Below are 24,966 nucleotides of genomic sequence, written 5' to 3'. Positions count from 1 at the left end.
GGGGGGGGGGGGGGGAAGAGGTAGTGCTAGAGACAAGGTATAACGACCCTGAGAGATGAGACCTCTTTTTGGAAGCTCACTCACCTCAGACTCTCAACCCTGGGGCGACGTCTGCGGCGAAATGTCTGTGTCACCGTCGCCCGAGCCCGGTTCGCCCTTCGTCTTGTTCTCCTTCTTCCACTTCATTCGCCTGTTTTGGAACCAAATTTTGATTTGTCGCTCCGTCAGACAGAGGGCATGAGCTATCTCGATGCGCCGCCGCCTGGTCAGATATCTATTGAAGTGGAACTCCTTTTCGAGCTCTAAGGTCTGGTACCGGGTGTAGGTCTGTCGACCCCGTTTCCTCTCTGCAACAGAAGTGAAGAAGGCAAAAATAACATTAGTACGGTACCTTTAGATCGGTAGCCTTTGGGCTGAATGTACTTTTTACGTATTACATTGTGTATATACATCATGAAATACTGTACAATGTGACCAAGCGTTAAGTGTCATTGGATGACACTACGGTGTGGTATACCCCCGTTCGAAAGATACTCATGGAGTATCTCATGAATGATTCTCGAGTTTATACGTCTCTTGAAAAATCTGTTTTATCGGTCTTTCGTTCCTAGTGTTTATTGTTTATCCTAGATTGCTTGGCAAGAGTCTAAGAAGAGTTTATTTTCCAACGGGAAGCCCAATGAACGGGCTGGCGTTGAGGGCCAATGATTTAGACCGTTATAGCCCGTATACCTAATACTGATCTCGCGGTAGTGTCATACAGGCTTACGATAATGCAATCGAGTATTTCCTATATCTAGGTACTGAACGAATTCGCATGACGTTAGGTACCAAGACAAGTCCCCAGCACGAGGGTTAGCTCAGTTCGTTGTATGATGGATAACTCCTGGCTATCCAGGACGCGATCTTCAGTCGGCGTACACACGAATCCCAATGGGGGATATTAATTGCGCTTGCCGAGAGTGTGGCGAGCACTTGGCGAGCCATGCTGAGGTATAATCTCGAAAGGTTAGGTTAGGAGAGGCACGAGTGCGCAAAGTGGTATGGCAGGAGAAATATTTTTAAGATGGTGTGGGGTAGGAGGAAAAAAAAAGGAAAGCAGTAGAGGATGAAGTGGAGGACGAGCAAATGAAAGAAGAGTAATAAGAACAGGGGGAGAGGGAGAGAGAGAGTAGAAGAAGAGAAAGACCATATAGAAGAAGAAGAAGAAGAAAACTCCTCTTGGCGAGCATTCGAGGCAAACGCCGCCCGTCGCGCTGTCGGCCGATGAAGACGGATGGTGGTTCTCCGCTAGGCGGAAGGAGGGAACGAAGGACGAGGAGGAACGAGGTGGAAACGGAACGTAGAAAGAGGACGAAGAGGACGATGAGGATTCGTGGAGGTTAAGAGTTGTCGGGTTAAGGAGAGTGAGAACGAGAAGAAGGTAGGCAAGTCAGACCAACCTAGCAGTGGTAGTAGATACTAGTGCAGTGGGCAGAGGAGAAATGAAATGAGAGGAGCAGTGAGGTTAGCCTCTGGGTACGTATTCCCTTTATACCAGGTTCCTTCGTTCCCCGCCTTTGTACCTCATGTTTGCCCCCTGCTTCCTTAACCCCCCAACTATCTCCGATCCACCTCGGCTCTTCTCCTTCGGCCATCCTCAATGCTCTGCCAGTCCGACGTCCCTGGGGCCACAGTCTCAAATTAACAACATACCAATCTCTAGCGCTCTCTTATAAGCTCGGCCTAACAATCTACAAGGTTGCCAGGGTTGCTGCCCCGGACGGAAAACATCCCTATTTCGAACGCTGATTAGGCAATCCCAAAATTCCATTGGGATTCTGTGACTCAGGGTGGGATACACCGTTCACGCCCTTATAAGACCTTACCACCCTGGGATATAAGGGCTAATCCTCACCGTCCTTTGTTACGAAAAATACTAAGTCAGGGATGCTAAATGGTATAGGGTGAGAATATACACAAAATTTCGTTTACTTTGTTTGAAAAAAATCGGTATTCCACTATTCGACAAAGTATCATTAAATGGTCAGATCTACCTATGCTGTGATATATTGACGCTTGCGTCGAATTGAGGGATGAAGTGATGATACTAATAATTAAAGATGGCAACGTTATACCGAATCAGTAGTGCGTCCGGATTCGCACGTCCCTGACACGTAACAGTCGTTCAACATCTTCGCGGTGTAATACAATGCAGTGGCTTCATCGGCGACACCAGGCCCCTGGAGATTATTGTACTGACATCAGATCTCGCATGTAAATGCGATTCATTTGTTCGCGTCGCGAGACAAGTCAACCCACGAGGAGAGTGGTGACCAACGTAGAAGATGGTGGGGAGACGCAGAGGACTTGCCAGTAGTTTAGCCCACCTATACAGGAAGTATCAAGGACAGATCGAAATGGTCACTGCTTCCTGAGGATACCGAGTACATTCACCCATCATAAATTTACAAGGCACCACGGAACGTGTGGTAGCAGCACACAGAGTACACATATTGCCAAAGTGTATCCCGGTCCACGAGACGGAAGAGTGTACGATAGTATTAAAACCAGTTCGAGTGTGGCAGGACAATAATATGTAAGAAGCACCAAACGTAACAGTACACATTAAATAAGCATCCCGTATGTCTAATAAGAATCCTAAAACGACGGAATCGCAAATCGTGACGATTCATCAACCTGATACTGGGTCTGTTAGGTAGGAAAAGCCTGAACCGCAGGGCTTATCTGTGAAAAGTTTAAGTTATCGTGAAGGATCAAGGGCCGGCATGGATCGTACGTGAGATACTTGCATTATGAGCTGCGTCTCTCGGTCCCGAGGAACGTGGGGTTAATTAAAGAGGCTGCGGCTTTCTGTGTTCGGCAGCGAGCACGAATAGCTGTGTTTCTCTGGTGGCTGCCGAGCAGCCATGCGAGAATCGCTCGAAGAAGGCCCAAGGCATGCCAGAGTAGTTGCTTCTATATAGATGCATTAGGCACGTATGCGAGAGAGATTGCCAGAGGAGAGATGGACCAGTCTAGCCAAAGTGGTCGGGGCATGCCTTTTACATCCTTAACCGGAAAGCTCGTTTTTGATCGGCGTAATGAGAATGCCAGAGACCAAGTCATAGTCCTGGTAAAAGTAGAAAACTAAAGAAAGAAAAAATTCAACGTTGATTCCAAGAGAGATATTTCAAACGTAACCCCAAAAAAAAATCACACAAGAACAATGAACAAGGATATAATAAGACAGATACAAGAACCACGTTGATGTGGGTATCACAGATATCCCAGGTATTTGAGGTTAGTCAGGAACGAGACTATGGCCGGCTAGGGTGGATTTGAAAGGAATTCATTTTTTGTTTCTTACGTTTTTTACTTTCGGTATCCTCTGAGTCATTCAAGGGTCCTGGGGAAAAGGGGTAGGGACGGCTGAAGGGATTTCGATAACAAGAAAACCTGGTTGGTCTCGGCTTATACTGTACGACGCTGCGCTCTCGCGGACGGAGGTGACTTTAAACGCGGGGCAATAAATTAACGGCGTTGGGTTACGCAAGGATCAAATGTCCCCCGGAGTATGCCAAGAGATTTATGGGTCTGCCTTCACTGGCGCAGCATGAAGGAACGAAACGGAACGGAGCAGAACAGAAGAGAACAGAAAACGTATACAACCGTCGCTTATTATAGGCTAGTTGCTCCGCTTCTCCAACTTCACCGACTGGTCTTTCAGTCCGCCGCAGGACACGCAGGACTTTTCAGATTAACAGCTAGGCGGATGTTGTAACCTGCTAATAAGGCGCGGCCGGCACTCGCAGCCCAATTAAATACGAGGTTTACATAGGCCAGCTCATGCGACCAACCTTGAAACACTAGACGATTAGATACACGTATGTCGCTAGAATTAATATCGTTCAATCGATACACGGTAAAAGACCTTGATATAGCACTGACTTTCGATTTCGATGAAAACTGCTTTTTTCTTTATCTCGCCTATGGCCGATTTGGATGTAAAGTAGTGCTCGTTAAAAATATATAAAAAAACCACGTAATTCAAATGAGAAATAATTTATTCGGAGTTTATGAAATTTGTTGGTAAACAAATATTTCTTTATTCCGTGATTACGTACATTTTTAATAATTATCAAGGGCTGTCTCGATTGCCTAATATTTCCTAGTGTTTCAGTCGCTTGCTTGAAATTCATTAAGAAGACGGAAGTCTCTCATGAGTCTTCGTGGATTCAACAGGTCACGGGTGTCCCCGAAATTTTAATGTTGTACGCGTACACTAGGTCGTTTTAATTGCTCGAGCGAGGTGAGAAAATAAAAACGTTACGAATCAAGACAGACGCGCAGTGTTATACAAGGAGGAGGTTCAAAAGAGATAAGATATTTTTTTATATTTAGTTCAAAGAAAGCATACTTCATTTTTTGCTCATGTCACTCCAAAAGTTAAACACACGATCTAACCTTCCTACACCCTTTCTAAATGTACCAAAGCAAACATATTTTTAGCGGGACGATGGGACCCTCTTTTCCTCGCACCCTCGTTCACTCAGTCACTCTCAGTCACGTGCGTTTCCGTTGGATTTACCGAATGTTAACAAATCTACCCTGACAAACTCACAGACTCATCCACAGAAACATACGCTTCCTGCTTAGCTGCATTTGAAACAACATATATATATATAGCCAGGAGTATCGAATTGCTCACTATACATGCAAAACGTCGCAAAGATCCGATAAAACTGATCGGGAGATTCAAACTTCAAAAATTCACTGTGCGAAGTAATAGAATCATTTTACTGACTTTCGAAAAAAAAAATCTTCCCCTTATACCACATTACCAAAATTTTTTGTAACACTGTTTTTTTTTTAAAATAAAACAAACTGCTAAGGAACCCCCAGTCACAACAGTCCTGATCTTAAGGGCGTAACCCTAGAGGGTTAAGAAAATGGATGAAAAGATACTTATGTGTCTTGCACACAGTTCGTTCTTTTTTTAAAGATTTTTTTTCACCTTTGTTCTCAACACGACAGACCATTCTTCAAAGCTGGTACCTAAGTGAAAGAAGAAGTCTGAGAAAGCACGGAGAGAGAAATCCGTGTAGATAATGAGCACAGAGTGGTCCAGGGCCGCAGGACGTGTAACATGGCCAGGATTTCTCATCAAATCCGAGTAAAATACCCAGAGGATCCCGAAGCCCTTATAGGATGCGCTACGCCTCGTGGTAGGGCGGCCTTCGAAAGCAAACGGACCCAGGGTTTCTGTGGATCATCCATCATCGTCATCCTCTCCTCCCGCACCAGCATCCTCATCCACCATCTTCTCATCCTAAGCCACCATCTCCTCCAGGACTTTCGCTTCATTTTCTACACGCTCCACCTCCTCCTACCCCGACGACGAAGACGACGACGTCGACCCTACCCCTCGGCCCCTCCTGCCCCCTTTTAGAATACCACCGCCGCCATCGCGCCCACAGAAAATCTTCTCCCTGGATTCGTATGCATTACTGTATAGGAATATACAGTTGCATCATTACGAATTGATGATACTTCGATTTTCATTAAATTTTATTCGATTGCTATAGTCATTCGAAAATGGCATTTTTATTTTTCACCTATATAACTTCTTCGTCACTTATCTCCGGAATTCGGGTCGTATTGATAATGTAGTAAAGACGTCATTGACAGCAGTAATTTCTTAAGGAATTATCCGTGAAATAAATAAATTGGAATTATCCAAACGTGATTGCATGACTGTCACGAAGCAAGATCAGTCAGCATTAAAATTTAAGCACGTGTATAATATTTGGCGTTTGAAAGTCTGTTATTTTCAACGTTATTCAGTGTATCATTAAAAGTTGTAAATCAGTGATATCACAACTGAAATGAGTGCGTAAATTGAGAGGGGGAAGACTTTTTTTTTTAATACTAAATCAACGACTGGATACTTTACGAAGCAAGTCCGATGACTTTTCGGTTAGAGGAGAAAAATTTTTTTTTTTTTTCACGACTACGTAACGCTTTACGTTGACTCCCGGAGAACAGAGAGCAAGAGTAATGGGTAAGCGTCAGGAGCGCGACAACCGAAAATGGAGACAACTCCATCGATCCGACGAAATTCCGAAGGGATCCTTACCGCTTTTGGCGTTCGTGCATCAAACACAAACGGCGCCGCGACATCGTGCTGCTTGACATATCACGTCTAATATTGTATTTGACCGTTTCAATTTACGGCTTAGACAGGCTAATGGATGCGAGCTCATAAAACATAAGGTCCGCGTTCACAAAAAGGCATATCCATCATGCGTGCCCGTCCCTGTCGCGGTTCTCTCAGGCTCGATTTATAACTTTTACCTACGCGGGTAAATGATCCAAGGAATTTCGTTACGCTAGCCATACGCTTCCTTTCGGAAAAACTTGGATTAAGGAACGCTAATCTCACGTCATTTCTCCAGAGCACGGGAAAGCATGCATGTCGTGCACGGCAGATATGAATTTCTTCGAGACTTCGATTCCGGACGACTTAGACGTTTTACACGTCATCGGCAGGACTTACGTCTTGATAGACTATAACATCGATAAAAAAATAACCGGCCATATACAGTTTAAATCCTAATTGAACGAACCGCCTGAACGAATAAAAAATAAAAATAATTGTCAATATTTTTGATTTCAAAGAATTCCCACGTAAAATAAATCAAAGACAAGTCTGCGCATTACGGTAATAAAGCATTGAGTAATAAGAGCATTGAGCATGATTCTAATCAAATTGTCCAAGGTGTACCGAGAATGTTTTTTTTTTCCTGATAAATTAGCGTTCTTGACACATCCGTAAGTCTGACTAAAACATAATTCACAAGGTCCACTTATGGCTCCGCCTAACTAACCAGTCATTAAATATCAACTACTATTACTACTGGTGAAATGGCGAAGGGGCAAAGATACGAGGAGACAAAGGAGTGAATTACGTGATGGTTCGTCGACATCCACGTGCCGACATCTGTGGGTGAATTCAGGGACCCAAGTCGTTTCGTTCCGCTCACGGCAGCGAAGAGCCCGTATTGCCCGCGTCATCATAAACGGGCCGCTTATCGGCCAATCGTGGCACGCGTCCGTGGGACTAGCTTCTGAGCTTTACCGAGAGATGGTACGAGCGACTTCACGAATCCTCAACTCACCTGGCGTCTTCCGCTACGGCGGGACTGCGAGCCATTTTGATTTCCCATAGGAATATACACCTATCGAGCTTGTCGGTGAAATTGTCAAATATTAATTTTAGGATTACTTCAACACTTACGTTACAACGAGGAGTAACTTAACGACTGAAGATCGAACGTAGGTTAGATATTTGACCGGAAGTGACGAACTCTTAAATTTGAAGACCTAAGAGTTTGGAATGTCAGAAGACGACTGAGGCTTTGAAAGTGACTGGAGAAGGAAAGTAAAGCGCAATATTTTCCACCTCTCCGTGCAAATCGTACTTCTTTTAGGTTAGGTAATACGGGCGCTCTATATTTCTTGGGACTTTGGTAATATAGGCCCAGGGGATGACAGAATAAGAGCACAACCAGCAGGGGGTCACAACCTGTACACTTAGCCCCTACCCTCGCACCCAATACCATCCTGTATAAGTTACGACTTGGCCTATTATCACTTCGTTATAGCCATCATAAATCCTCGGCTGGTTACGCCGGCTTTAAGACCCTGGACTTCACAGCAGCCAATCTTCCCTGTCGAGACTTCAGTGAAGTTGCCAACAGGCCCAAAGACTAGACCCATAGGGCGATCAGACATACGAAGTTGGCTAATACATTGGGTTAAGTAAATTACGTAAAATTGTCTCTCGTTAACTATAATCCATCGCAGAGAAACTGAGCCAACTGGCTCGTGACTACTCTGTGTTTAATGGCCGCCAGGATTGATGAATCTGATAATAAAACTATTGTAATGAGAAGCAGAAGAGAAGATACGACACAATCTGATAGAAATATAACCAATCTCAATTAAAAAGTGACTTTAATCACTTATCACTGTATAAATTAAATACAGGCTATAGATCATAAGATAATAAAATTTAATGAAATCTCAATATATCGTTACTCAAATTGTTTAGGTGTGATAAAAATGATTCTACTGCCGTAGAGATTAAGTCGTAAGGTATAAGCTACCAGGAATTCGGTGTCTCCAATGAATCCGTGAGTACACGTTTCCGTGAATGGCGTCGAGCAACGACGCCAAAATTAAACCTGGCATAGATACGAAAGAGCGTGACACAAGGAGTCTGTGAAAACGTTTTGCCAGATGCAGAAAGCTAGAATACCGGCATTACGGGTACGCGGTGGTTTCTGAAGGTGAGAAGAAGGTGAATCACGGAATGAGTATATGGTATTCATGTATGAAGAAAAAAAATTCAGAATGAAGTATGGATGACTTGTACGAACGACGTACCGGCTTGAGGTGAGCATAAGACTGGGCAGGTTGGGTCGACTTTGCTCAGCAGATAGAAATACGGAGGCAGCCAGCGACACGACACGAATTTTATGGGGGCCCGGTTTACGTGTGGTGAAACCGGCGGGCCAAAAGGTCGTAGCAATAAATAACTTGAATTGCTGGTATACCTAGAAATCCGGAGACGTTGTACCCTTATTACGGGCTTGCTAACCGTAAGAATCTAGTCCAGTTTCACACGTCTCTTGCATAAACCCGAAAGTCGACCTGCTTGTGACATTTAATCCTTGTACTTTGTCTACCTGGTCGTTTGTGTCGTCCAGTTACTCTTCCGGATACTAGGGACTTTTGTCATAAGCCACTTCGTGTCCACGAGAGACGTGACATTATTTTCTCAAGCTACGTATGCTACTCTTGATTCGAATATCAGGGTTCGCGTACAGTCGGTCCGCGAGTACAATGTGTTCCTTGACAATTCGCAAACGCATATCTAAGCAAATTGGCTTCTCGCAAAATTACAGACCTACATCCTAAAATAGAAAGGTACAATATATTTCACCGTAAAATCATTCCAATGCATACTTTGGAATAGAAATTGTATGCATAGACACGTGAGGCTTTCTAGAGACTAAATTATTCTTGGATGTGTCAAAAAAAAATGCTCTCATGGACTTACTATCTGTATACATATGTTACCGATAATGACTATCGTTGACACGTGTAAATGCCGAGATTCTAGATAATAACGTATGTTAATTAATGCGACTTACCAAATTGACTTCTCATCCACGGATAAAGCGGGCTGGGGAGATTTGCGCTTGCCGTGCCCTGCGGCGCACCCTGCTGTTGTTGACCAAGAGGGGAAGCTACGACGCCCTGATGCTGCTGGGCCTGTTGCTGTTGCTGAGGGTGCATCGCAGCCGCGGGCTGCTGGGCGGTTGCCTGAGTCTGTTGCTGCTGATACATCATGTGCTGTTGCTGTTGCATATGCTGGTGCTGCTGTTGCTGCTGATGCTGACTTTGCTGAGCCTGCATATGGGGATGCTGACTGTGCATTTGGTGGTGCATCTGAGGTTCGACAAGAGGCGGACTGTCGGGTCCGTCGAGCACGCTGCCCTGGTGATCGACCGCCGCCGCCTGGAGCTTGCAGCTCGCGTAGACGATCGGCGTCGATGGGTGTCCATTAGGGGTTGGCGTGTGCCCCATGTGGCCCATGCCCGTGGTAGGGGACGTCGACCTGTAACCTGCCATCCCGTCCATGCTCCCGTGCTCCTGTTGCTGCTGGTAGTAGGCCGCGTTACGGATGTCCATTCTGTCGTAGGGTGGAAACCTGGGGTAGGGCATCCCCTGCTGCCCTCCAGTGGCACCATAATGGTGTCCTGGTACTCCTTGTCTGAGTAGACTGGGGTCGCAGGGATCGGTACCCTGTTGGGGCTGCTGCTGCACGGGCTGTGTCTGCTGAGGCACCTGAACTGCAGCCCCGTAGTGCTGCTGGTGCTGATGGGGATGTTCCACCCCGCCATTACGGAGGTCCGGGATGTACGAATTCGCGAAGTATGAACTCATGCTACTGTAACTGTCACACCACACTCACGCTCCTCCGCGTCTGGCTCGATTTTTGTACTCTTATCCCGTTTACTTTATCCAACCCTCCTCTTTTGCACCTTGTACCACCGACTTCAAACTTTTCACCGCCCTCTCTCTCTCGCCCTTTTATTTTACCTACCTTTCACAATCTAAGGTCGCGTTATTCAACACGCTTAATCACTGGTAATCACTATCACTCCCCCGATCACCTGCTCATTCGGAAACCCTTAAAACCTTCTAGTTACACTCTCTACCATTCAACCCTTAATTTCGAATTCCCGCCTCTTTCTTCTATTCACAAAGTTTCTTTTTTTTTTGAACACCCCCCCAGGACTCTATATCCACCTGTCACCTCGCGTATGCTTTTTCCTCTTTAACTACTTTCTATACCAAGCACTTCTCGAACGACCCTATATCACACTAGCTTGGATCACTTTATCATTTGATTTATCACACTGGGTCACCCACCGAATGGAGTACAGAACGGAACACTGTAGAACCTCGATTTAGCAGCCAAGCGAAGATAGAAACGAAGTGCACGAGGGGTTGTCGCGCTGATCTAGGGTGAATATATTTCTTCACTCGGTACGAGATACTCGTTTCCAAAACGTCGTGCCACTCCGGACGCGTTCTTCTCTTCTGTCCGACTCGACGATGACGCTACGCCGCACCTGTAACACCAAAGAACACGAGACCACTGTTTAAGCTGCTTGGTATTAAAGTCTAATTAAGCGGCAGCGCAGAAAAGCGCGTCGCGACGACTAATTGGCCAGCGTCGCACGCTCTCTCTCCTAGCGCGAAACTTGACTTTGCCGAACTTTGTACCACCAAACGAATGACTAAACTCGGCCAGGGACTGAGTGACAGACGCCGAGGTACACACGTGCTCGTCACGGTGACGGCCATCGCCCAGACGTTAACGTGCAACGGCCTTCTGTGTGGGCGGGCTAAGCGATCGTTAAATTTGGAAAAAATCTCACAGCATGGCCACCGACTATTTCTTTTACTTCTGTTTCGTAATGCGGCTTTCAGCCTCTTTTTTTTTTTCATTTTTAATTTATGTTCTACCTTATTAAAAACTTATTATCACGTGCACGTCCAACATCCTGCAATCTTACAAGTTTATGTCTCTGACTGAAGTCACGAGTCACTGAAAAACCAACATTCTACTTTTTGTTCCTATTATAGTTAAATTTTTATAAAATTTATTATCTCAGAAATATTGATGTTTATACTGTCCAATGATCCTATCATATTTTTTTACCGTAATACAAATGTCCCGCAACATTCCAGGAAACGCGTTAAAGACCGATTAATCAGTTTTAATTATTTCATTAAAAAAAAAAAGGTCTACGAACGACTTCATCTTTTTGCATAATGAATATATAATAGACCCAGACATTTAATCGACTCCCATTTCTGCACTTATCCCAATATTGTTCATTGCGCGATTCGTGTTTATTTACAGCATCAGTTATATCTGCCTACCTTAATCTGTCAGCACTGTAACGAGTGCAACACTCAACTAGATTTAACTGGACGCGAAACATCTGTCCAATTTGTGATACAAGCATAAACGTCTGATATCACAGCAGCGTGACAAGACTCGACGACTTTTCATTTATTGTACAGGAAATAAAAATATGACGTTATTATTACAAAATTAACATTTTGTCAAAACCCCATGAAGCACTCAAAATAACAATTCATATAAAAATTAATAATTTGTATCGACTGTCCTTTGTTTCTAATAAAACTTTTCCATCCTCAGAATCGAGTTCTCCTGTAAGGACTACCTGCACTACCTGCGTGTATGTCGGGTGAGCATTATTGCAGGGGCACTAGGACAGAACTACATCCTATATTTTACAGGCAAGCTACACAGTACATTAGTCAGTCTTCGAATCCCTTTCTGTTCGATATCTTAAGTAAGACGTTATCGTTCCTTTGTAAATCTCAACTGGAGTCCTACGAGCTCCTAATAAACTGCACGGTGCGTCATTGTCATTAATGCACAGGGTGGAACGGTTCGTTAGCGCTGATATGCAAATGTAGTCAAAGAGCAATGCATGCACTGTGAGACACACCTAGAACTATCTCTCTCTCGCTCTCTCGCATAGATCTTATATTCTCAGTAGATACCCTACTATCTCTCTGAAACATAATACTCATGATTATAGAACGTTGTCACTTGTTATCAAATGTTCTTGTTTCTTGGTTATCACATAAATTTATGAAAAAGTACATTTTCGTGTAATTTGGATTATGAAATATCGGCACGAATTGATTGGTTTAATAGCAAAATTTTAATTAATAATTATTTCAGAGTGTTTAAGCTTCGGGGAATGCAGGTGAAGGAGATAAAAAAGTGGGTGGGAAAGAAAAACGAAGATCTTGTGGATATATCCCAGTGTATATATATATACATATAGTTAACTGTAGTTCAACCGGGGGATGTGTTTTTGGAATGGGGTTGTAGAGAGAGACAGAGAGAGATAGAAACGTGGGGATTTTAGGGGTTGGACTCCAGGGAGTTCGCAGCACACGAGGAAGCGCTTGGGTCGGATGCGGGACGATCGCGATTAACATTCCGCCCGCTAGCTCGCTGTTCGCGCGGCGCTTTCATTAATTCCAGCGTATTGATTCCCCAGATTGATGAATGGCCGCCGATAGCGATTCTATGCGCTCCGGTCTACGTATAAATTCTGCCTGCGCGAACGTTTGAACTCAATTGTACGGCGAGTTCGCAGCCGCCTCGATAGCCGCCCCTTCCATCCTGCCAATATCTAAGCGACGTACACCCCGGAGGGTTTCGAGACCCTGATGGCTGACTTTCTGAGAAACACAAGGGGGAATATCTTGGAATAGGAAATCTTGTCTATCTCTGGTACGAATTTAATTTCTCCGTGAGAACCGACGAGTGCCGCTCTTGTTCTCTTGGAACTGGGATAAAATTGTTCACCCGGGAGATTCCTAAGAATTTTCGGCTTGCGAATTGCCTCTCAGAATGTTTCTTGGTAATGGGTTCTTCTTGTTGGCGAAACATCGAGCGAGATATTTTTATCAAGGAGTTAACGTGCCTAAGACTATTTTCAGGATGGACTATTAATAGTCGATGCGATTTAAAGAATTTTTATTTCGACACAACTTTCCTTTGTTTCACACGAAATTTTTGAAAAGCTTGGCAACGCAATGTTGTGCAAATATTTTTCGAATTTTCGGTATCACTTCGAGAGACACCCGGTATATGAGACCTTGCTGTGTAGCGACATCGACCGGAAAAGTATTAAACTAGCTAACCATTTGAGGGATTAAGACGTTCGCAGCTCGTCCGGCAGATGGCGATAGCGATAGCTTCGAAAGAAGGGAAAAAACGGGGTGGAGCGTGCCTGACAACTGGGTGGGTTCGGGGCCAAGGTGATTGAAAGGAGGGTGGAGCGACACGTGACGCCATCGCTGGATATGGAAGATGACGTCACGCAGCTATGATGGCCTCTATTTATCAAAATGGCTTCGAGGCGGCCTCTTTGTTTCTCATGCTCCGGCGTAGCTTCTCAGCTGCTTATCTTATCGACTGATGAATCTCGATTACAGCCAACCCGTGCAAAAGATCACTCCTAGCGCCGCGTTCCTCTTAATCGCATATGAAAAAAAAATCAACATCCCCTAAACCTACGATAAACAATTAATTAATAAACGCTATCACGTACGAATTAATCATTAATTATACTATCAGTATAAATTACACAATTAGTTAATACACAGCTAAAACGTACGATATTTCCCCCGTTAATCCTGTTATCACAATTACACGATATAAGCACCCGATAATCAAGATTATCTCTACCACCTATTTACACATTTTTCGCCTTATTTCAGCCACGATGTATACATTGTTCGTAACAATATGATTTAATACGCCATCCCAAAGTGATCCAAAGTAATATAACTGATAATTAAAATAGCATACGATTCGCGCATGTTTAGAGTAACAAGTGCCGATAAGACAAGTGCCGATAATTAAGGAAAATGAGGTCGTCCCACGTATAATGCGGAGCAGTAAAAGAGTGTAAGACGGGGCAGAATGATTAAGTGTTATCGAGTAACGGGACGTAAATATTTGCACAATAATATTTAGCCGTGCCGAATACCGCATCGTTAGTCAAGTCCCAAGCCACTGTGAAAAGGGAATCGTAACACGGTCGCTCGTACCTGCAACAACGTAGGAGGCTTTTGTGAATGGGGCGCAAAGAGCAAGTTGTAAATCACAGAGCAGCTAAGACCAGACTGTATGATTATCCATAACGACCGTGTAAATAGTATAGCCATACGTATAGGATATAACTATAGGCACACGATAATTATACCATTTTAGCGTTTTCACATTTACCATACATATGTACCTATGTACTTCTCAGTATAAATTAACCAATAGTTTAACATACATTTATGCCTTCGATTAGCTTGCAACAATTTACATACTAATCATGCTAATGGAGGTAGATATCTGTGACCATAATGATCAATGAGCAAATTGAATGGATATTAAAACAGTGTGACAGTAAGAGGGCAATACCAGGAGCCAGAAGGAAGTTCTCAGCTGATACTGTACGGTACCAAGGTGCGACTGTATGTATAGCCGATGGTGAATGATCCCAAGAGGCAAGATAAACGGCCCAATGTCGCAGACAGATGGGCCTCCGATGACTATTGGGCCATAAATGGCACTTGGACGTGACAGTTATGGGACGCGAAGCTCGTGCCAGGCCCGTTGGCACGCCGTAAAATAGTCATAAACTGAACACACTGTAAAGCAAAACAGACGAACGAGCCATATTTAACAACGACGAGAGGGTAAAAAAGTTGGCTGAGTTTGAGCTTCTTGTACATTATAGTCAATTTGCGTATAGCCGTATATATAGATATACATGCCGAGTGATGTTAGAGCGTACACACAGAATCTAAATCTACTTTTTAGTCAATGGTTTCTCTCTGATGCATACGAGAGCTTGTCGACGTATCGAAGCCCAAGAGTAGCTTCCGCCGATACAGTCCATTCGGTATAACAGCTACTGTTATCGCGTAGGAAAAAAATAAGACACGGACCCCATAAACCAGCTTGAAACCACTTCTGCGAAGTGTGCCACGGGAAGAAGGTTACGGGCACACTTCCTAGGCAGAGAATAAATTATCAGTGAACGCGAGCGAAGTTATTCCAGGTGAAAGGTCGTGTCGCGGCAGTCCCATAGGAACTGTGAAATTACTGACAGCGACATTAAAAGTCGCCTTGATGTGTATCTGGAGTTTGCATGTAAATTCGTGCGAAAAGAATTACTTCGGGTATCTAGTCCTGTACAGTATTACAGTTACGTTGTACCGAGTATGGTTAAATCCTGGGTATCTGAATATGAGTCCCATGTTAAGTAAGAAGTCTCGACCCTGATTTCGTTTTAAGCGCACTCTGTAGTATAGCCCAATAGGAAAATACGTAGGCATGCTCGGTTTCAGATAGGTATATATCGGCAAACACGAACCACACACATTGCCAGTGATCAACCGAATGCTAACATGCATATGCGATCAGCATAATCGAGTCGAGCGTGGGGAACCAGTTTGCAAGGACGCTCAAAAGCGACCGCCGATGGCTCATGCCGCGGCTGGCACGCTCGATGCATTCGTAATTCTGTTGTCCCCACCCCGGCAAGAGTCAGCTGAGCCCGGAGAAACGTCGGCCAAACTGCGCAGCTGGTAGGAAGAGGATACCTTGCTAGAAGGTACGTATAGAAATACATATACTAGATATACCTATATATATTATAAACGGATAATTAAAGCAGCAATCACTTTTATGAAAAATACCCTTAATCGGTCGAACAATAAAGTCATTAATTTATGTAATTATGGAACATTTTTCATTAATCTCAAATCGCACGATTCACGCGGTTTGAGTAAAATAATCTTTGTACTGTCAATTATTTTAAAACACCTCACTGGGAGGAACGGATATGATCGGATTACAGGTAAGACTTATCTACGGGTCCAGGATGTTAATACAGGGCTTGGTTGGGTTGGATCTTAAGTTCTTTGAAAATCAACCCCTAACTGGACCCCACATCCATGTTTGCTTTCACTGCTCCATTCGCGTTCATTAAATACACCCTTGCCACTTTGCTCTTCGCTCTTCCTACCCTTGTATATGCATGTACATGTATATGCGTGCATTTACTGTACGGGGTATATACGGAAGACCTATTGGTATCTGAACTCCACGTACAGTCGCAGGCTTCAGATAGGAGCGCGTGGCTTTTTGGCTGGTAAAATAATCAACACGGCATATAACTCTCGACGTTTTTATGCGTCCACCGTCAGAGTGGGGTCGAAGCTCACGTATGTGGGGTACATTAGTCGACAAAATGACAACGACCTCTTGGGTTTTGCATAGCGAATGCATATGGTAAGCGTAGACTATAAGTACATATATACCCTAACGCTAATATAATTTTGGCACAGACTACACAGAGAACGTGAAAAATTCATCCCTTGCCTCGATTCATTCCCATTCTTAATTATTTAGGTAGGCTTTAGTCTTTTTTTTTAATTGAATGCAAAAATTCAGCTGCATTATTATTATGTAAGATAATATGGTTATACGTATTAGAAAATGTTCATTTTTCAGAATTCACTGTAGCGTTTAGACTTTGGTTCAATTTTTTTTTTTTTTTTTTCTTAAAATGAAAACGTGTCGATAACTCGACCCAGAAAGTGCCGCGCGAAAATTCACGAATGATTAATGGCTTTTTGTAATTTACTCTTTCCCCATTGCTCGGATGATTTAGGAATTCAGGCGTGCGGAACGATAAGCTAACTTTACTAAGTTGCTCTTCCTATCTAACGACTATCGTGGACCTCGACTAGATATATGTATACAACGTTGTGTGTTTGTTGTATATATATATATATAGTATATAGATTATACATATGTATAAGAAACATCCACGTTATCAGATTAGGAATTGGTATCCTGTGTTTCAAAATTCACCAACCAGTTGTACGTGTGTGTATAAGATTTGATATGTGAATGACAATAGTTAATTTTAATTTTGATAATTATTCGTATGTGTTTACTTTGCGAGGTATAAGAAACGTATGTGATCTTGGGTTTATATGCGAGCAGTCTAATTTACGAATATGTCTCTACAGGTTATATACGGATGAGCGAATGACTGCGCTGAGTTACTGGCGCATCTCCATATCGCGATAAAACTTCATCGAGGACGTTGCTCCGCGCCAAAGTGGTTGACAATTTCCAGCCAAATTCAGCTGTACAAACTCAGTGTTATATATATGTATATATATAGTGGCGATCTAAATGTATATGTGGCGAGAAACCGCGATCGAGGATTTCGAAATGGAATTCCCCGAGGGCGCTGCCATTTCTCATTCGCTCCCCCTTTTAAACGTTGGATTTAACATGGATACATCTCAAGTCGCGCGCAAGAACTCAATATTGCCTCCCTAACCTATATTCGTTCGGGTTTTCGTATAGCGATAGAACGTTTGTTACTACGAGGGCTTTCGAAGAGCCGACAGGCCAAATAAACACGAGTGATTCCCCGCGGTACCGATTCATTCATTTTAACCAGCGAATCCCATCATTCTATCTTCCGTGTGTTTCTGGACCACTTGGGAAAATACAAAAATAGGAAACGATCATCGATGCATTATAAAAACCGTATACACTATGGTAAGTCAGGAAGATCCGGGTGCACTCGTGTGTATTGGGATATAAAAAAAAAATGTAAAAAAAATAAAATTTAAAATTTGAAAACCTGTAAAATTCCCTAGTACATCTATAGACACTCGGACAGGTCCGTTTGGATTGTACGAATTTTGCGTGACTCGCACTCCAGGGAGTCAGACACCTTGTACGAGAAATTTTTTTTTCCAGAAAGCTACAGGGACTCGGTTTTCTAACGGGACTGAAACTTTCACATTTTTTCGAAGAACCTTTTTTTTCCCCCTCGTCTCTTCCCCGTGCTCACGTTCTCTTTGGAATGGGTCTACCGCACGCGAATAGCGTCTATACGGCCGCCGCTTTCTCTCGTTTGTGGAAGGTCGAGGGTTCGGGCCGTAAAACTGAAACTCGAGGTGAACCAAAATTGTCAGTCGGATCTCGTCGTGTTTCGGCAGAAAGCAGAGTCGTAAAAGTTTCACGATGAGATCCAGCGTCTACGTTTCACATGGCGTCGCGACGCCGCGAACGTTCTCTTGAATGGGATCGTTTGAAGCGACCTCGAGGACAGGAAATCCTTGGATAACGGGTTAACACGGAGTGAAGCGGCACGTGATACCTTTTGATGTCGCATGAACGACTAGTTCGGGATTATAAAGAATTCCAAAAAAAAAACGGCTGTATAAATATTAAAAAATTTTCGAAAAGAAAAAAATACAAGAATCCTCGCGGAGTGTTCTGAATATAAAATTGAACGTTTACAATCCGGGACTTCTTGTCCTCCATAACTCAACTACGAATTTTACATATGACCATGTATATGTGTATTAATATATTTTGATTTCAAATTTTTCGACTCACAAGAACGCAAATTATTTCTCATATCGATTGGCTCAAGTGTTTCTCAAAGTGTCACGAGTTCCACACTGCGATAGCTCCACACGATGACTGTGGAATTTTTTTGGAAAACTGAGCTTTCATATACACCACGTGACTAGCAGCTGCGTATTATACGCGATCGACTTACTATATTAAACGCGATATGTTCGACGGGACATGTGAAACGTACAGAATAGATAGCATTAATAATCCCAGGGAAATTTAAAGTCAATGTATATAGGTTCTTATGACGTTCTTGAAAATACATAAACGCACGTATTTCCCAACGGCAATCGTCACGATTATGGATACGCGAAATAGTTAGATTGAATGAGCTACCATGAGAGGATAACTTGTTTATGCTATATATGTATATAATACATAAGACCTACATAGTATTAATAGTATAATAACGTTATAAGGGTAATCTTCGCGTAAGTTCCCAGACCTTAACACTGGGGAATTTAATGCTCCCGCATAGGTATGTTTATGGTGGAGATATATATATATATATATATATATATACTCGTTTTCAGTATAGGGAACATGTAGAGCGCGTGCGGGATATATTTTTAACGTTACACGTATCAAGGGCAGTTGGCACGTCCTTATTATTATCTTCGGCCATCAAAAGCTACTGGGCAGACCAGATGCGAGGTATTAACTTCGTTACAGCTTTTTTTTATTGTTACGTAAGAATGCGTTGGATGATGGACGAGAAGATTTAAGTTTATTACGTAGAAGGTGACAGCTGGTTAATAAAAATTTCAATGGCGACGGCTTCTTAAATTATTTGCTGAATCCTGAGAAATAATTTTGCGTGGGAAATTTATAGTGTCCTTGGTTTTCCGTATGTCAGAAGGATAGTCCTTGCATCACGACAGAGTCTGATCTCATCGCCCCATGTGTGTCGTTGTGAAATATAGTAATAAAAATTAAAAAAAAAAGGTTAAAAATAAGCATGATGAAATTCCAATAGAGTCTATAGATCAGACATGATATTAATACTGGGTAATGGAATTTCGGATATAGTTTAGAAGTTTGCTAATTTCTGTAGCACGAATCCTGTATCGTTAATTTTATTCTGATTTATTCGAGACGAAACGGTGGCGCGGGAGATTTGAATTAACGATGCGTAACGACTCGGCGATATTTTCTTCTAGATCGAATTAGCTTTACCTCGTTTGCTTGGATCTACTGGTTCCGTACTTTGAAGCAGGTAATTATGATTTATGATTCGCACCGGTTATTCCAACACCTAGTCACTTTCCAGAGGGATGAACAAACGAGAAGGTGTATATGGATAATTTATAATTTACACATATGTGTCTAACTGACGAGTCTGGAATTATTGTACGAAACTACCTGTGCACAATTAATACCTGATTACATTTGGACTCGAGATTAAAGTTTGTTAAATTAGCGAGAAAATAATCATAAGGTAAACACAATTTCCATTAAAATTAATTCTCCAAATATTATTTTGAACACGTATCAAAGATTTTGTACTGCGTTCGAAAAAAAAGTAAATTTACATAAATTCAAATTTGATTAAAGGGCTGAAACGGGTTACATTAAAATACGTGTTAAGTAAAACTCACGAATTAAAATTGCACCTTAGACTAAGTGAAAACATTGGTAGCTGCTGTATGAAATAATATAAATACATTATATAAACGTATATACGCATAGGGTACAGTTCCAAAATTACGAACAGCCTTCATTCCGTAGCTGTGGTCCCAGGGACGGCACAAGCGACACTGGAGTGCAAAGTTTTGACGCCACCCCGTAAATCAACCCGGTAGACTCGCTGGTTCGTTCAGAATGAAACACAAACTCACTCCGTAGTTTCGCCCACCGTATGTCTCCTGCGATACGCCAACCCACTGAGATGTTATACAGGGTGGCCGAGAAATTCCGAGGAGCCATCCTCTCGCTATAACTTTCGAATAATTGCCCGCGACGAATTTATTTCGAGCGCCGGACATAGTAAATGTCGCCTCGAATGAAAACCGTTCGGGCGTTAACGACGACCTAGACGCTACCCAGTGTCTAATTAAATCTTCATTAGCAGATCTGCGACTTTCGTAATCCTACAGTCATACGACAGCCATCCATTAAAACACACAATGAATGCCACCTAGTCGTTTTTTATATCGTGACTAAAATTTACAAAAGACATTTTTAAGTAAAATAACTAGGAATTCGTCTTATACGGGATGTACTTTAAAGGAAATTGGTAAAGTGACGCTGAAAGAGGTCACCTATAGATATCAAGCCATGATAATCATGGAAATATCCGTTTAGAAGAGGGGAACCGTTTAGAATGGCCGTGCGGGTGCTGCTGTAAAAATATATAGTCATAGACGATGGAGGACGACATAAGTATGCTTATATATATCTATACCCACGTAAAGGCGACATATAGCGTAAACTGTAGCGCCTTAGAAAAATTAGTCTATTAAGAGATTATACGTGCCACTGTAGACCTTAAGAGGGTAGACGATGTAAATAGACGAGGGATAAGTATGGTCTAAGAGTCAGACGGTTTATTGGAGCTTGAGAATTGTGGGAGATTACTACGTAATCTACGTGGGTCTTACGTAATGAAACTAATTAGATGAAATTGCATGGGGTATTAAAAAAATTTAAGATTAAAAAATTATATAATTTATGGTCATCGAACTCATACGGATGGTTACGTTTATTACTGTTATTTGGATCATACTTCGTTGAGACATTGCTCTGAAATTCCTCTTATATGTACATTAGATATAATTGTACGTGCCAGAGAATTAAAGAGACTAATCGTTAGCCGGGCATAATATAGGTATACATGGTTCTTTGGTCTCGCACAGATGGGATTCATCCCTTGGTAAGTTCAACCCATAGGAAACAGGTACACAAAATTAGACCTATTTGCTTAGGCCCGTATATAAGGTACGAAACGTGAATCCGTTACAGGGAGAATTTTAGTAACGTACGAGATGAATACTGTTGATGGTTAATGAAAAGAGAGAAAAAAAAAACTAAGAAATATAAAAAAGAAGAAAAAGATCCCTCGTGACAGCTGCTTTTCGGCTACTCCAACTACTCCGGCAACTCTGACTCGGCCAGGGGCGTCTCTCCCCACAAACGTCCCCTCTTTTTTTTTCCAATGGCCCTTTCCCTATCTCCCTCTTTCTCGCTCGCGCACACGCACGCACAGTCTCCCTCTTTCTGCTTTGCAAAGGGGCAGAGAGAATTCCGTACCCAGGGGTTGGGGGATTGAGGATCGAGGGATGGCCGGAGCAAGCTGGGGCTTCGGTCCTGGTATTGGATCCAAGCAGAAGCCGCGGCAGGGATAGTTTGACAAGTTGACAAGAGCACAAAGGCCGCGGCTCGATGCTACCGTAGGAGAGGGAGGCGTCGCGACGCTGAGCGTCCCCGAAGGGGAGGATACCCAGGCCTGCCAGAGGTATAGGGGGCTGAACGAACAAAGGGAGACAGACCCACCCTCTGCTTCTGCTTTGGCTTTGGTTTCGTAGTCGAAACGAGATTACCTATATAGGTATAACAGAATCGAAGCCAGAGCCTCTGCCTACCGACACTGCTGCCATGGCTACCCACCGGCTAATACCAAAAGTTTCATTAAGGGTGTGCGCCATCTCCGAAGGTTATTCGTGCTTAATTAAATCAGGGAGAAAAAGTCGAGGGCCAAACTGGGCAAATTGAAAAATTACTCTGCGCTCCATTTGATTTCACTTTAACGAAAGATACTCTTCGACTGGGTATCGCCCTTGGCTAAAGTAAGACTCGTCTGTGTATCCGAACGTAGAGGGTTTCTAAATGAAAAAAAATGCAAGAAACGAGCAATTTCAAGAATTAATTAGAGAACCGTAAATCTCCATTGGATACACGTGGATTAAAAGTTATCAGCGAATTAATCAGTGACATGCCGATTTTTTCGTTATGAATTAACACACAGGATAATATTATAATTTATGTAACAAAATTTAATAAGCTCCATGAAGAATGATTTATTTCAATCAGATCGCAAGGGGTGTGAGAAAAGGTGTGTAAAGCGTGCCAAACGCGTACAACAATTCGCAGGGATTTCCACTATGGTCAACCATATACAGAACCGATAACCGTTCAATCGGCAATAAATATTTCTACTAACCGCGCGCATCTATATAAGGCAGTCACGACAAAAGCGTTCCATTCATGCCGCAGCATCACATACCATAGATACATGGACTCCCTTTAGTCCTCTTTCGCTCCAGCCTCATCCACATATTGATACACACATGGTTATCCCGTTATAGTTGGCGCGACGCGACGCGTGATTTATCGCAATTGAAAACACACCCTACGGTTCCCTATACAGAACATCAAAACGATCCCTGGAACGCTTCGCTAAAAACTTTGAGTTTCCAATGATAACCGCAACGATCTGACACGACAATGGCGCCTTCCTCGGTTCGACGAATACTAATTTCACGGGCGACAATTCGTCAGCGTATCGATTACGAATCATTGCCAGGCGATTGAACGAATTCTCAATAGTTCGATACGACCGTACCACGCCAATATTTATATCGATATTAATAAATTAAATACTGCCGTACCGAGAGAGAGTTATGAAAAAATATGAGTTCCATGAGCTCTTATGAAATTCAGCATTCGAGCGTTGCGAATATGTAAAATATGTTTTTCTCGGAAAGAAATATGTTTTCTGTTTTTGCATTCAAGTTGGCCAATGAAAAGTAGGATCTTGATAGTAGTAAAAAGTATTTATCCAATTTGCATGCAACGTTGTTCCTAGTGCTTACGAAACATGCTTGTCGTTTAAGTAGCGGGAAATATTCCAAGGAAAACCGCTGGTGCTACCGCGTATAAGGGAGTCCGGAGGAAATGACGAAAATAAATCGCAAAGGGGATATAGCGGCACAGAGTAAACACTGTAATACGTGGATAAAACGTTGGTTCAACATCGTTCAGGACAGACTTGACCGGCCGGCTATATCCCATTGACTGTATACACATAGAGTGACTCCATGTGAACTGCACCCTGGGATCTTATTTATGTGTTTACGTATAGGATTCCACTGCTAATCCCAACACGATCGTAGGTGGCCCTTCGCGAGACCCTTGGCACATGAGCCAGATTAAAATAAAAGACCAACTTCCGCTTCCGTCTAAATAGAAAAAAAATGGACTTCTAAAAGAAACCTTCGGCTGACCTCTGAAATTGTAAAAATAAAATTATACCTAGCGTATAATCGATCTAAGGTATACAGGGGGTTAATTTTTCAAAACAGGCACCACAAAGTCATTGCTTCAATTGATTTTAGTCAAAGTACTCACGCGTGTGTCTTTGTGATTACTGGACGTCTCAGCTGTAACTTCAGCCTGTAAAGCCTTATTCCCGGGCTCCACCCGGTCCGTCCGGTAACTCAGGACTGCTGTATACCAGCGAAGCAGCAAGCGAACCACCCCCGTGTCTTTGTTCCTTATAATATTCTATGTACGTGTTCATCCGGATCTACCCCTGTCTCTCCGTATACGAGAGGGAGGCTCCTCCTCATTTCTCTGTATAGCCACCCCAAATGCTTGGCCTTCTCCCTGTAGCTCCAGTAAATCAGAAGCGCAGCGAAGCGTCTTCGCCGGCGTCGCGGTGCCCCCCCGAAGCCTCGAATCAACCCCGAGTTCGTCCGTGAGTCGGTACACTTACCCGTTAGGGGTGACTCGCGTCAGAAAGGTTTCGCAAAGCGAACCGGAAGACACAGCAAGAGGGGTTTAGAGCTTGTCGAAAGTATAACGGGTGGTTTCCGCTACTCTCCGCAATAGGCTTTTCGAAAATGGCCGATCGTATGTACCCGTGTGCATCGATATAGACATAAATAAAAAATGTCTACCGGCCGAACAGCCAAGCCACGTAGATATACGCGTATCGATGATATTTCCGTTATTTACGAGCTAACGAATCGTCGCTGACTACGATAACGCGAAATCGCCTTGGTGCGCGCACGTCCATACGTCACACTGTATATACACGGAATAGCACTCATATTTGCAATCTAAAGTCCCTAGTCTTTGAGGTTATGTATACGTACTAATTTGCCGTAAGATTACGAACTCCGCTCTTCGCCCCTCGACGCTCTTTAACGAGTTCAAGAGTGAACGTTGTCACTTTCTTTTCCCGTTATCAGGACTGCTTTCAAACTGGTCGACCGAATTATCGGACTCTCTTTATGGTAGCATTTAAACGAGCTACCGGCAAATTGCACGCACGGTATATAACTATGGGTTAACGAAGTTACGAAACGATCGAGGTTATCAATTTTGTTAGTTAA

General features: G+C 43.1%; 1 protein-coding gene across 8 annotated transcripts in view; it reads right to left on the bottom strand.

Moving 5' to 3' along the window:
- Positions 1 to 24,966, bottom strand: part of LOC107270224 (homeotic protein antennapedia) — a 109,592-nt gene that overhangs the window by 7,991 nt on the left and 76,635 nt on the right. For 7 of the 8 annotated variants that reach the window (XM_015745043.2, XM_015745042.2, XM_025087621.1 and 4 more), the window contains 2 exons: positions 9,201 to 10,688; positions 6 to 347 (listed from right to left, as the gene is read on the bottom strand). In XM_015745043.2, coding sequence (XP_015600529.1) covers positions 94 to 347; positions 9,201 to 9,996 — 1,050 coding nt within the window. In that variant the 5' untranslated portion in view covers positions 9,997 to 10,688 and the 3' untranslated portion in view covers positions 6 to 93. Of the gene's footprint in view, positions 348 to 9,200; positions 10,689 to 24,966 lie in introns of all 8 variants that reach the window. The other variant, XM_025087619.1, reaches the window with a different exon arrangement.

Source organism: Cephus cinctus, unplaced genomic scaffold, assembly GCF_000341935.2.
Source record: "Cephus cinctus unplaced genomic scaffold, Ccin1 Ccin1_scaffold0709, whole genome shotgun sequence".
Classification (NCBI taxonomy): Eukaryota; Metazoa; Arthropoda; class Insecta; order Hymenoptera; family Cephidae; genus Cephus; species Cephus cinctus.
This window is presented reverse-complemented; position numbering and strand designations above follow the sequence as displayed.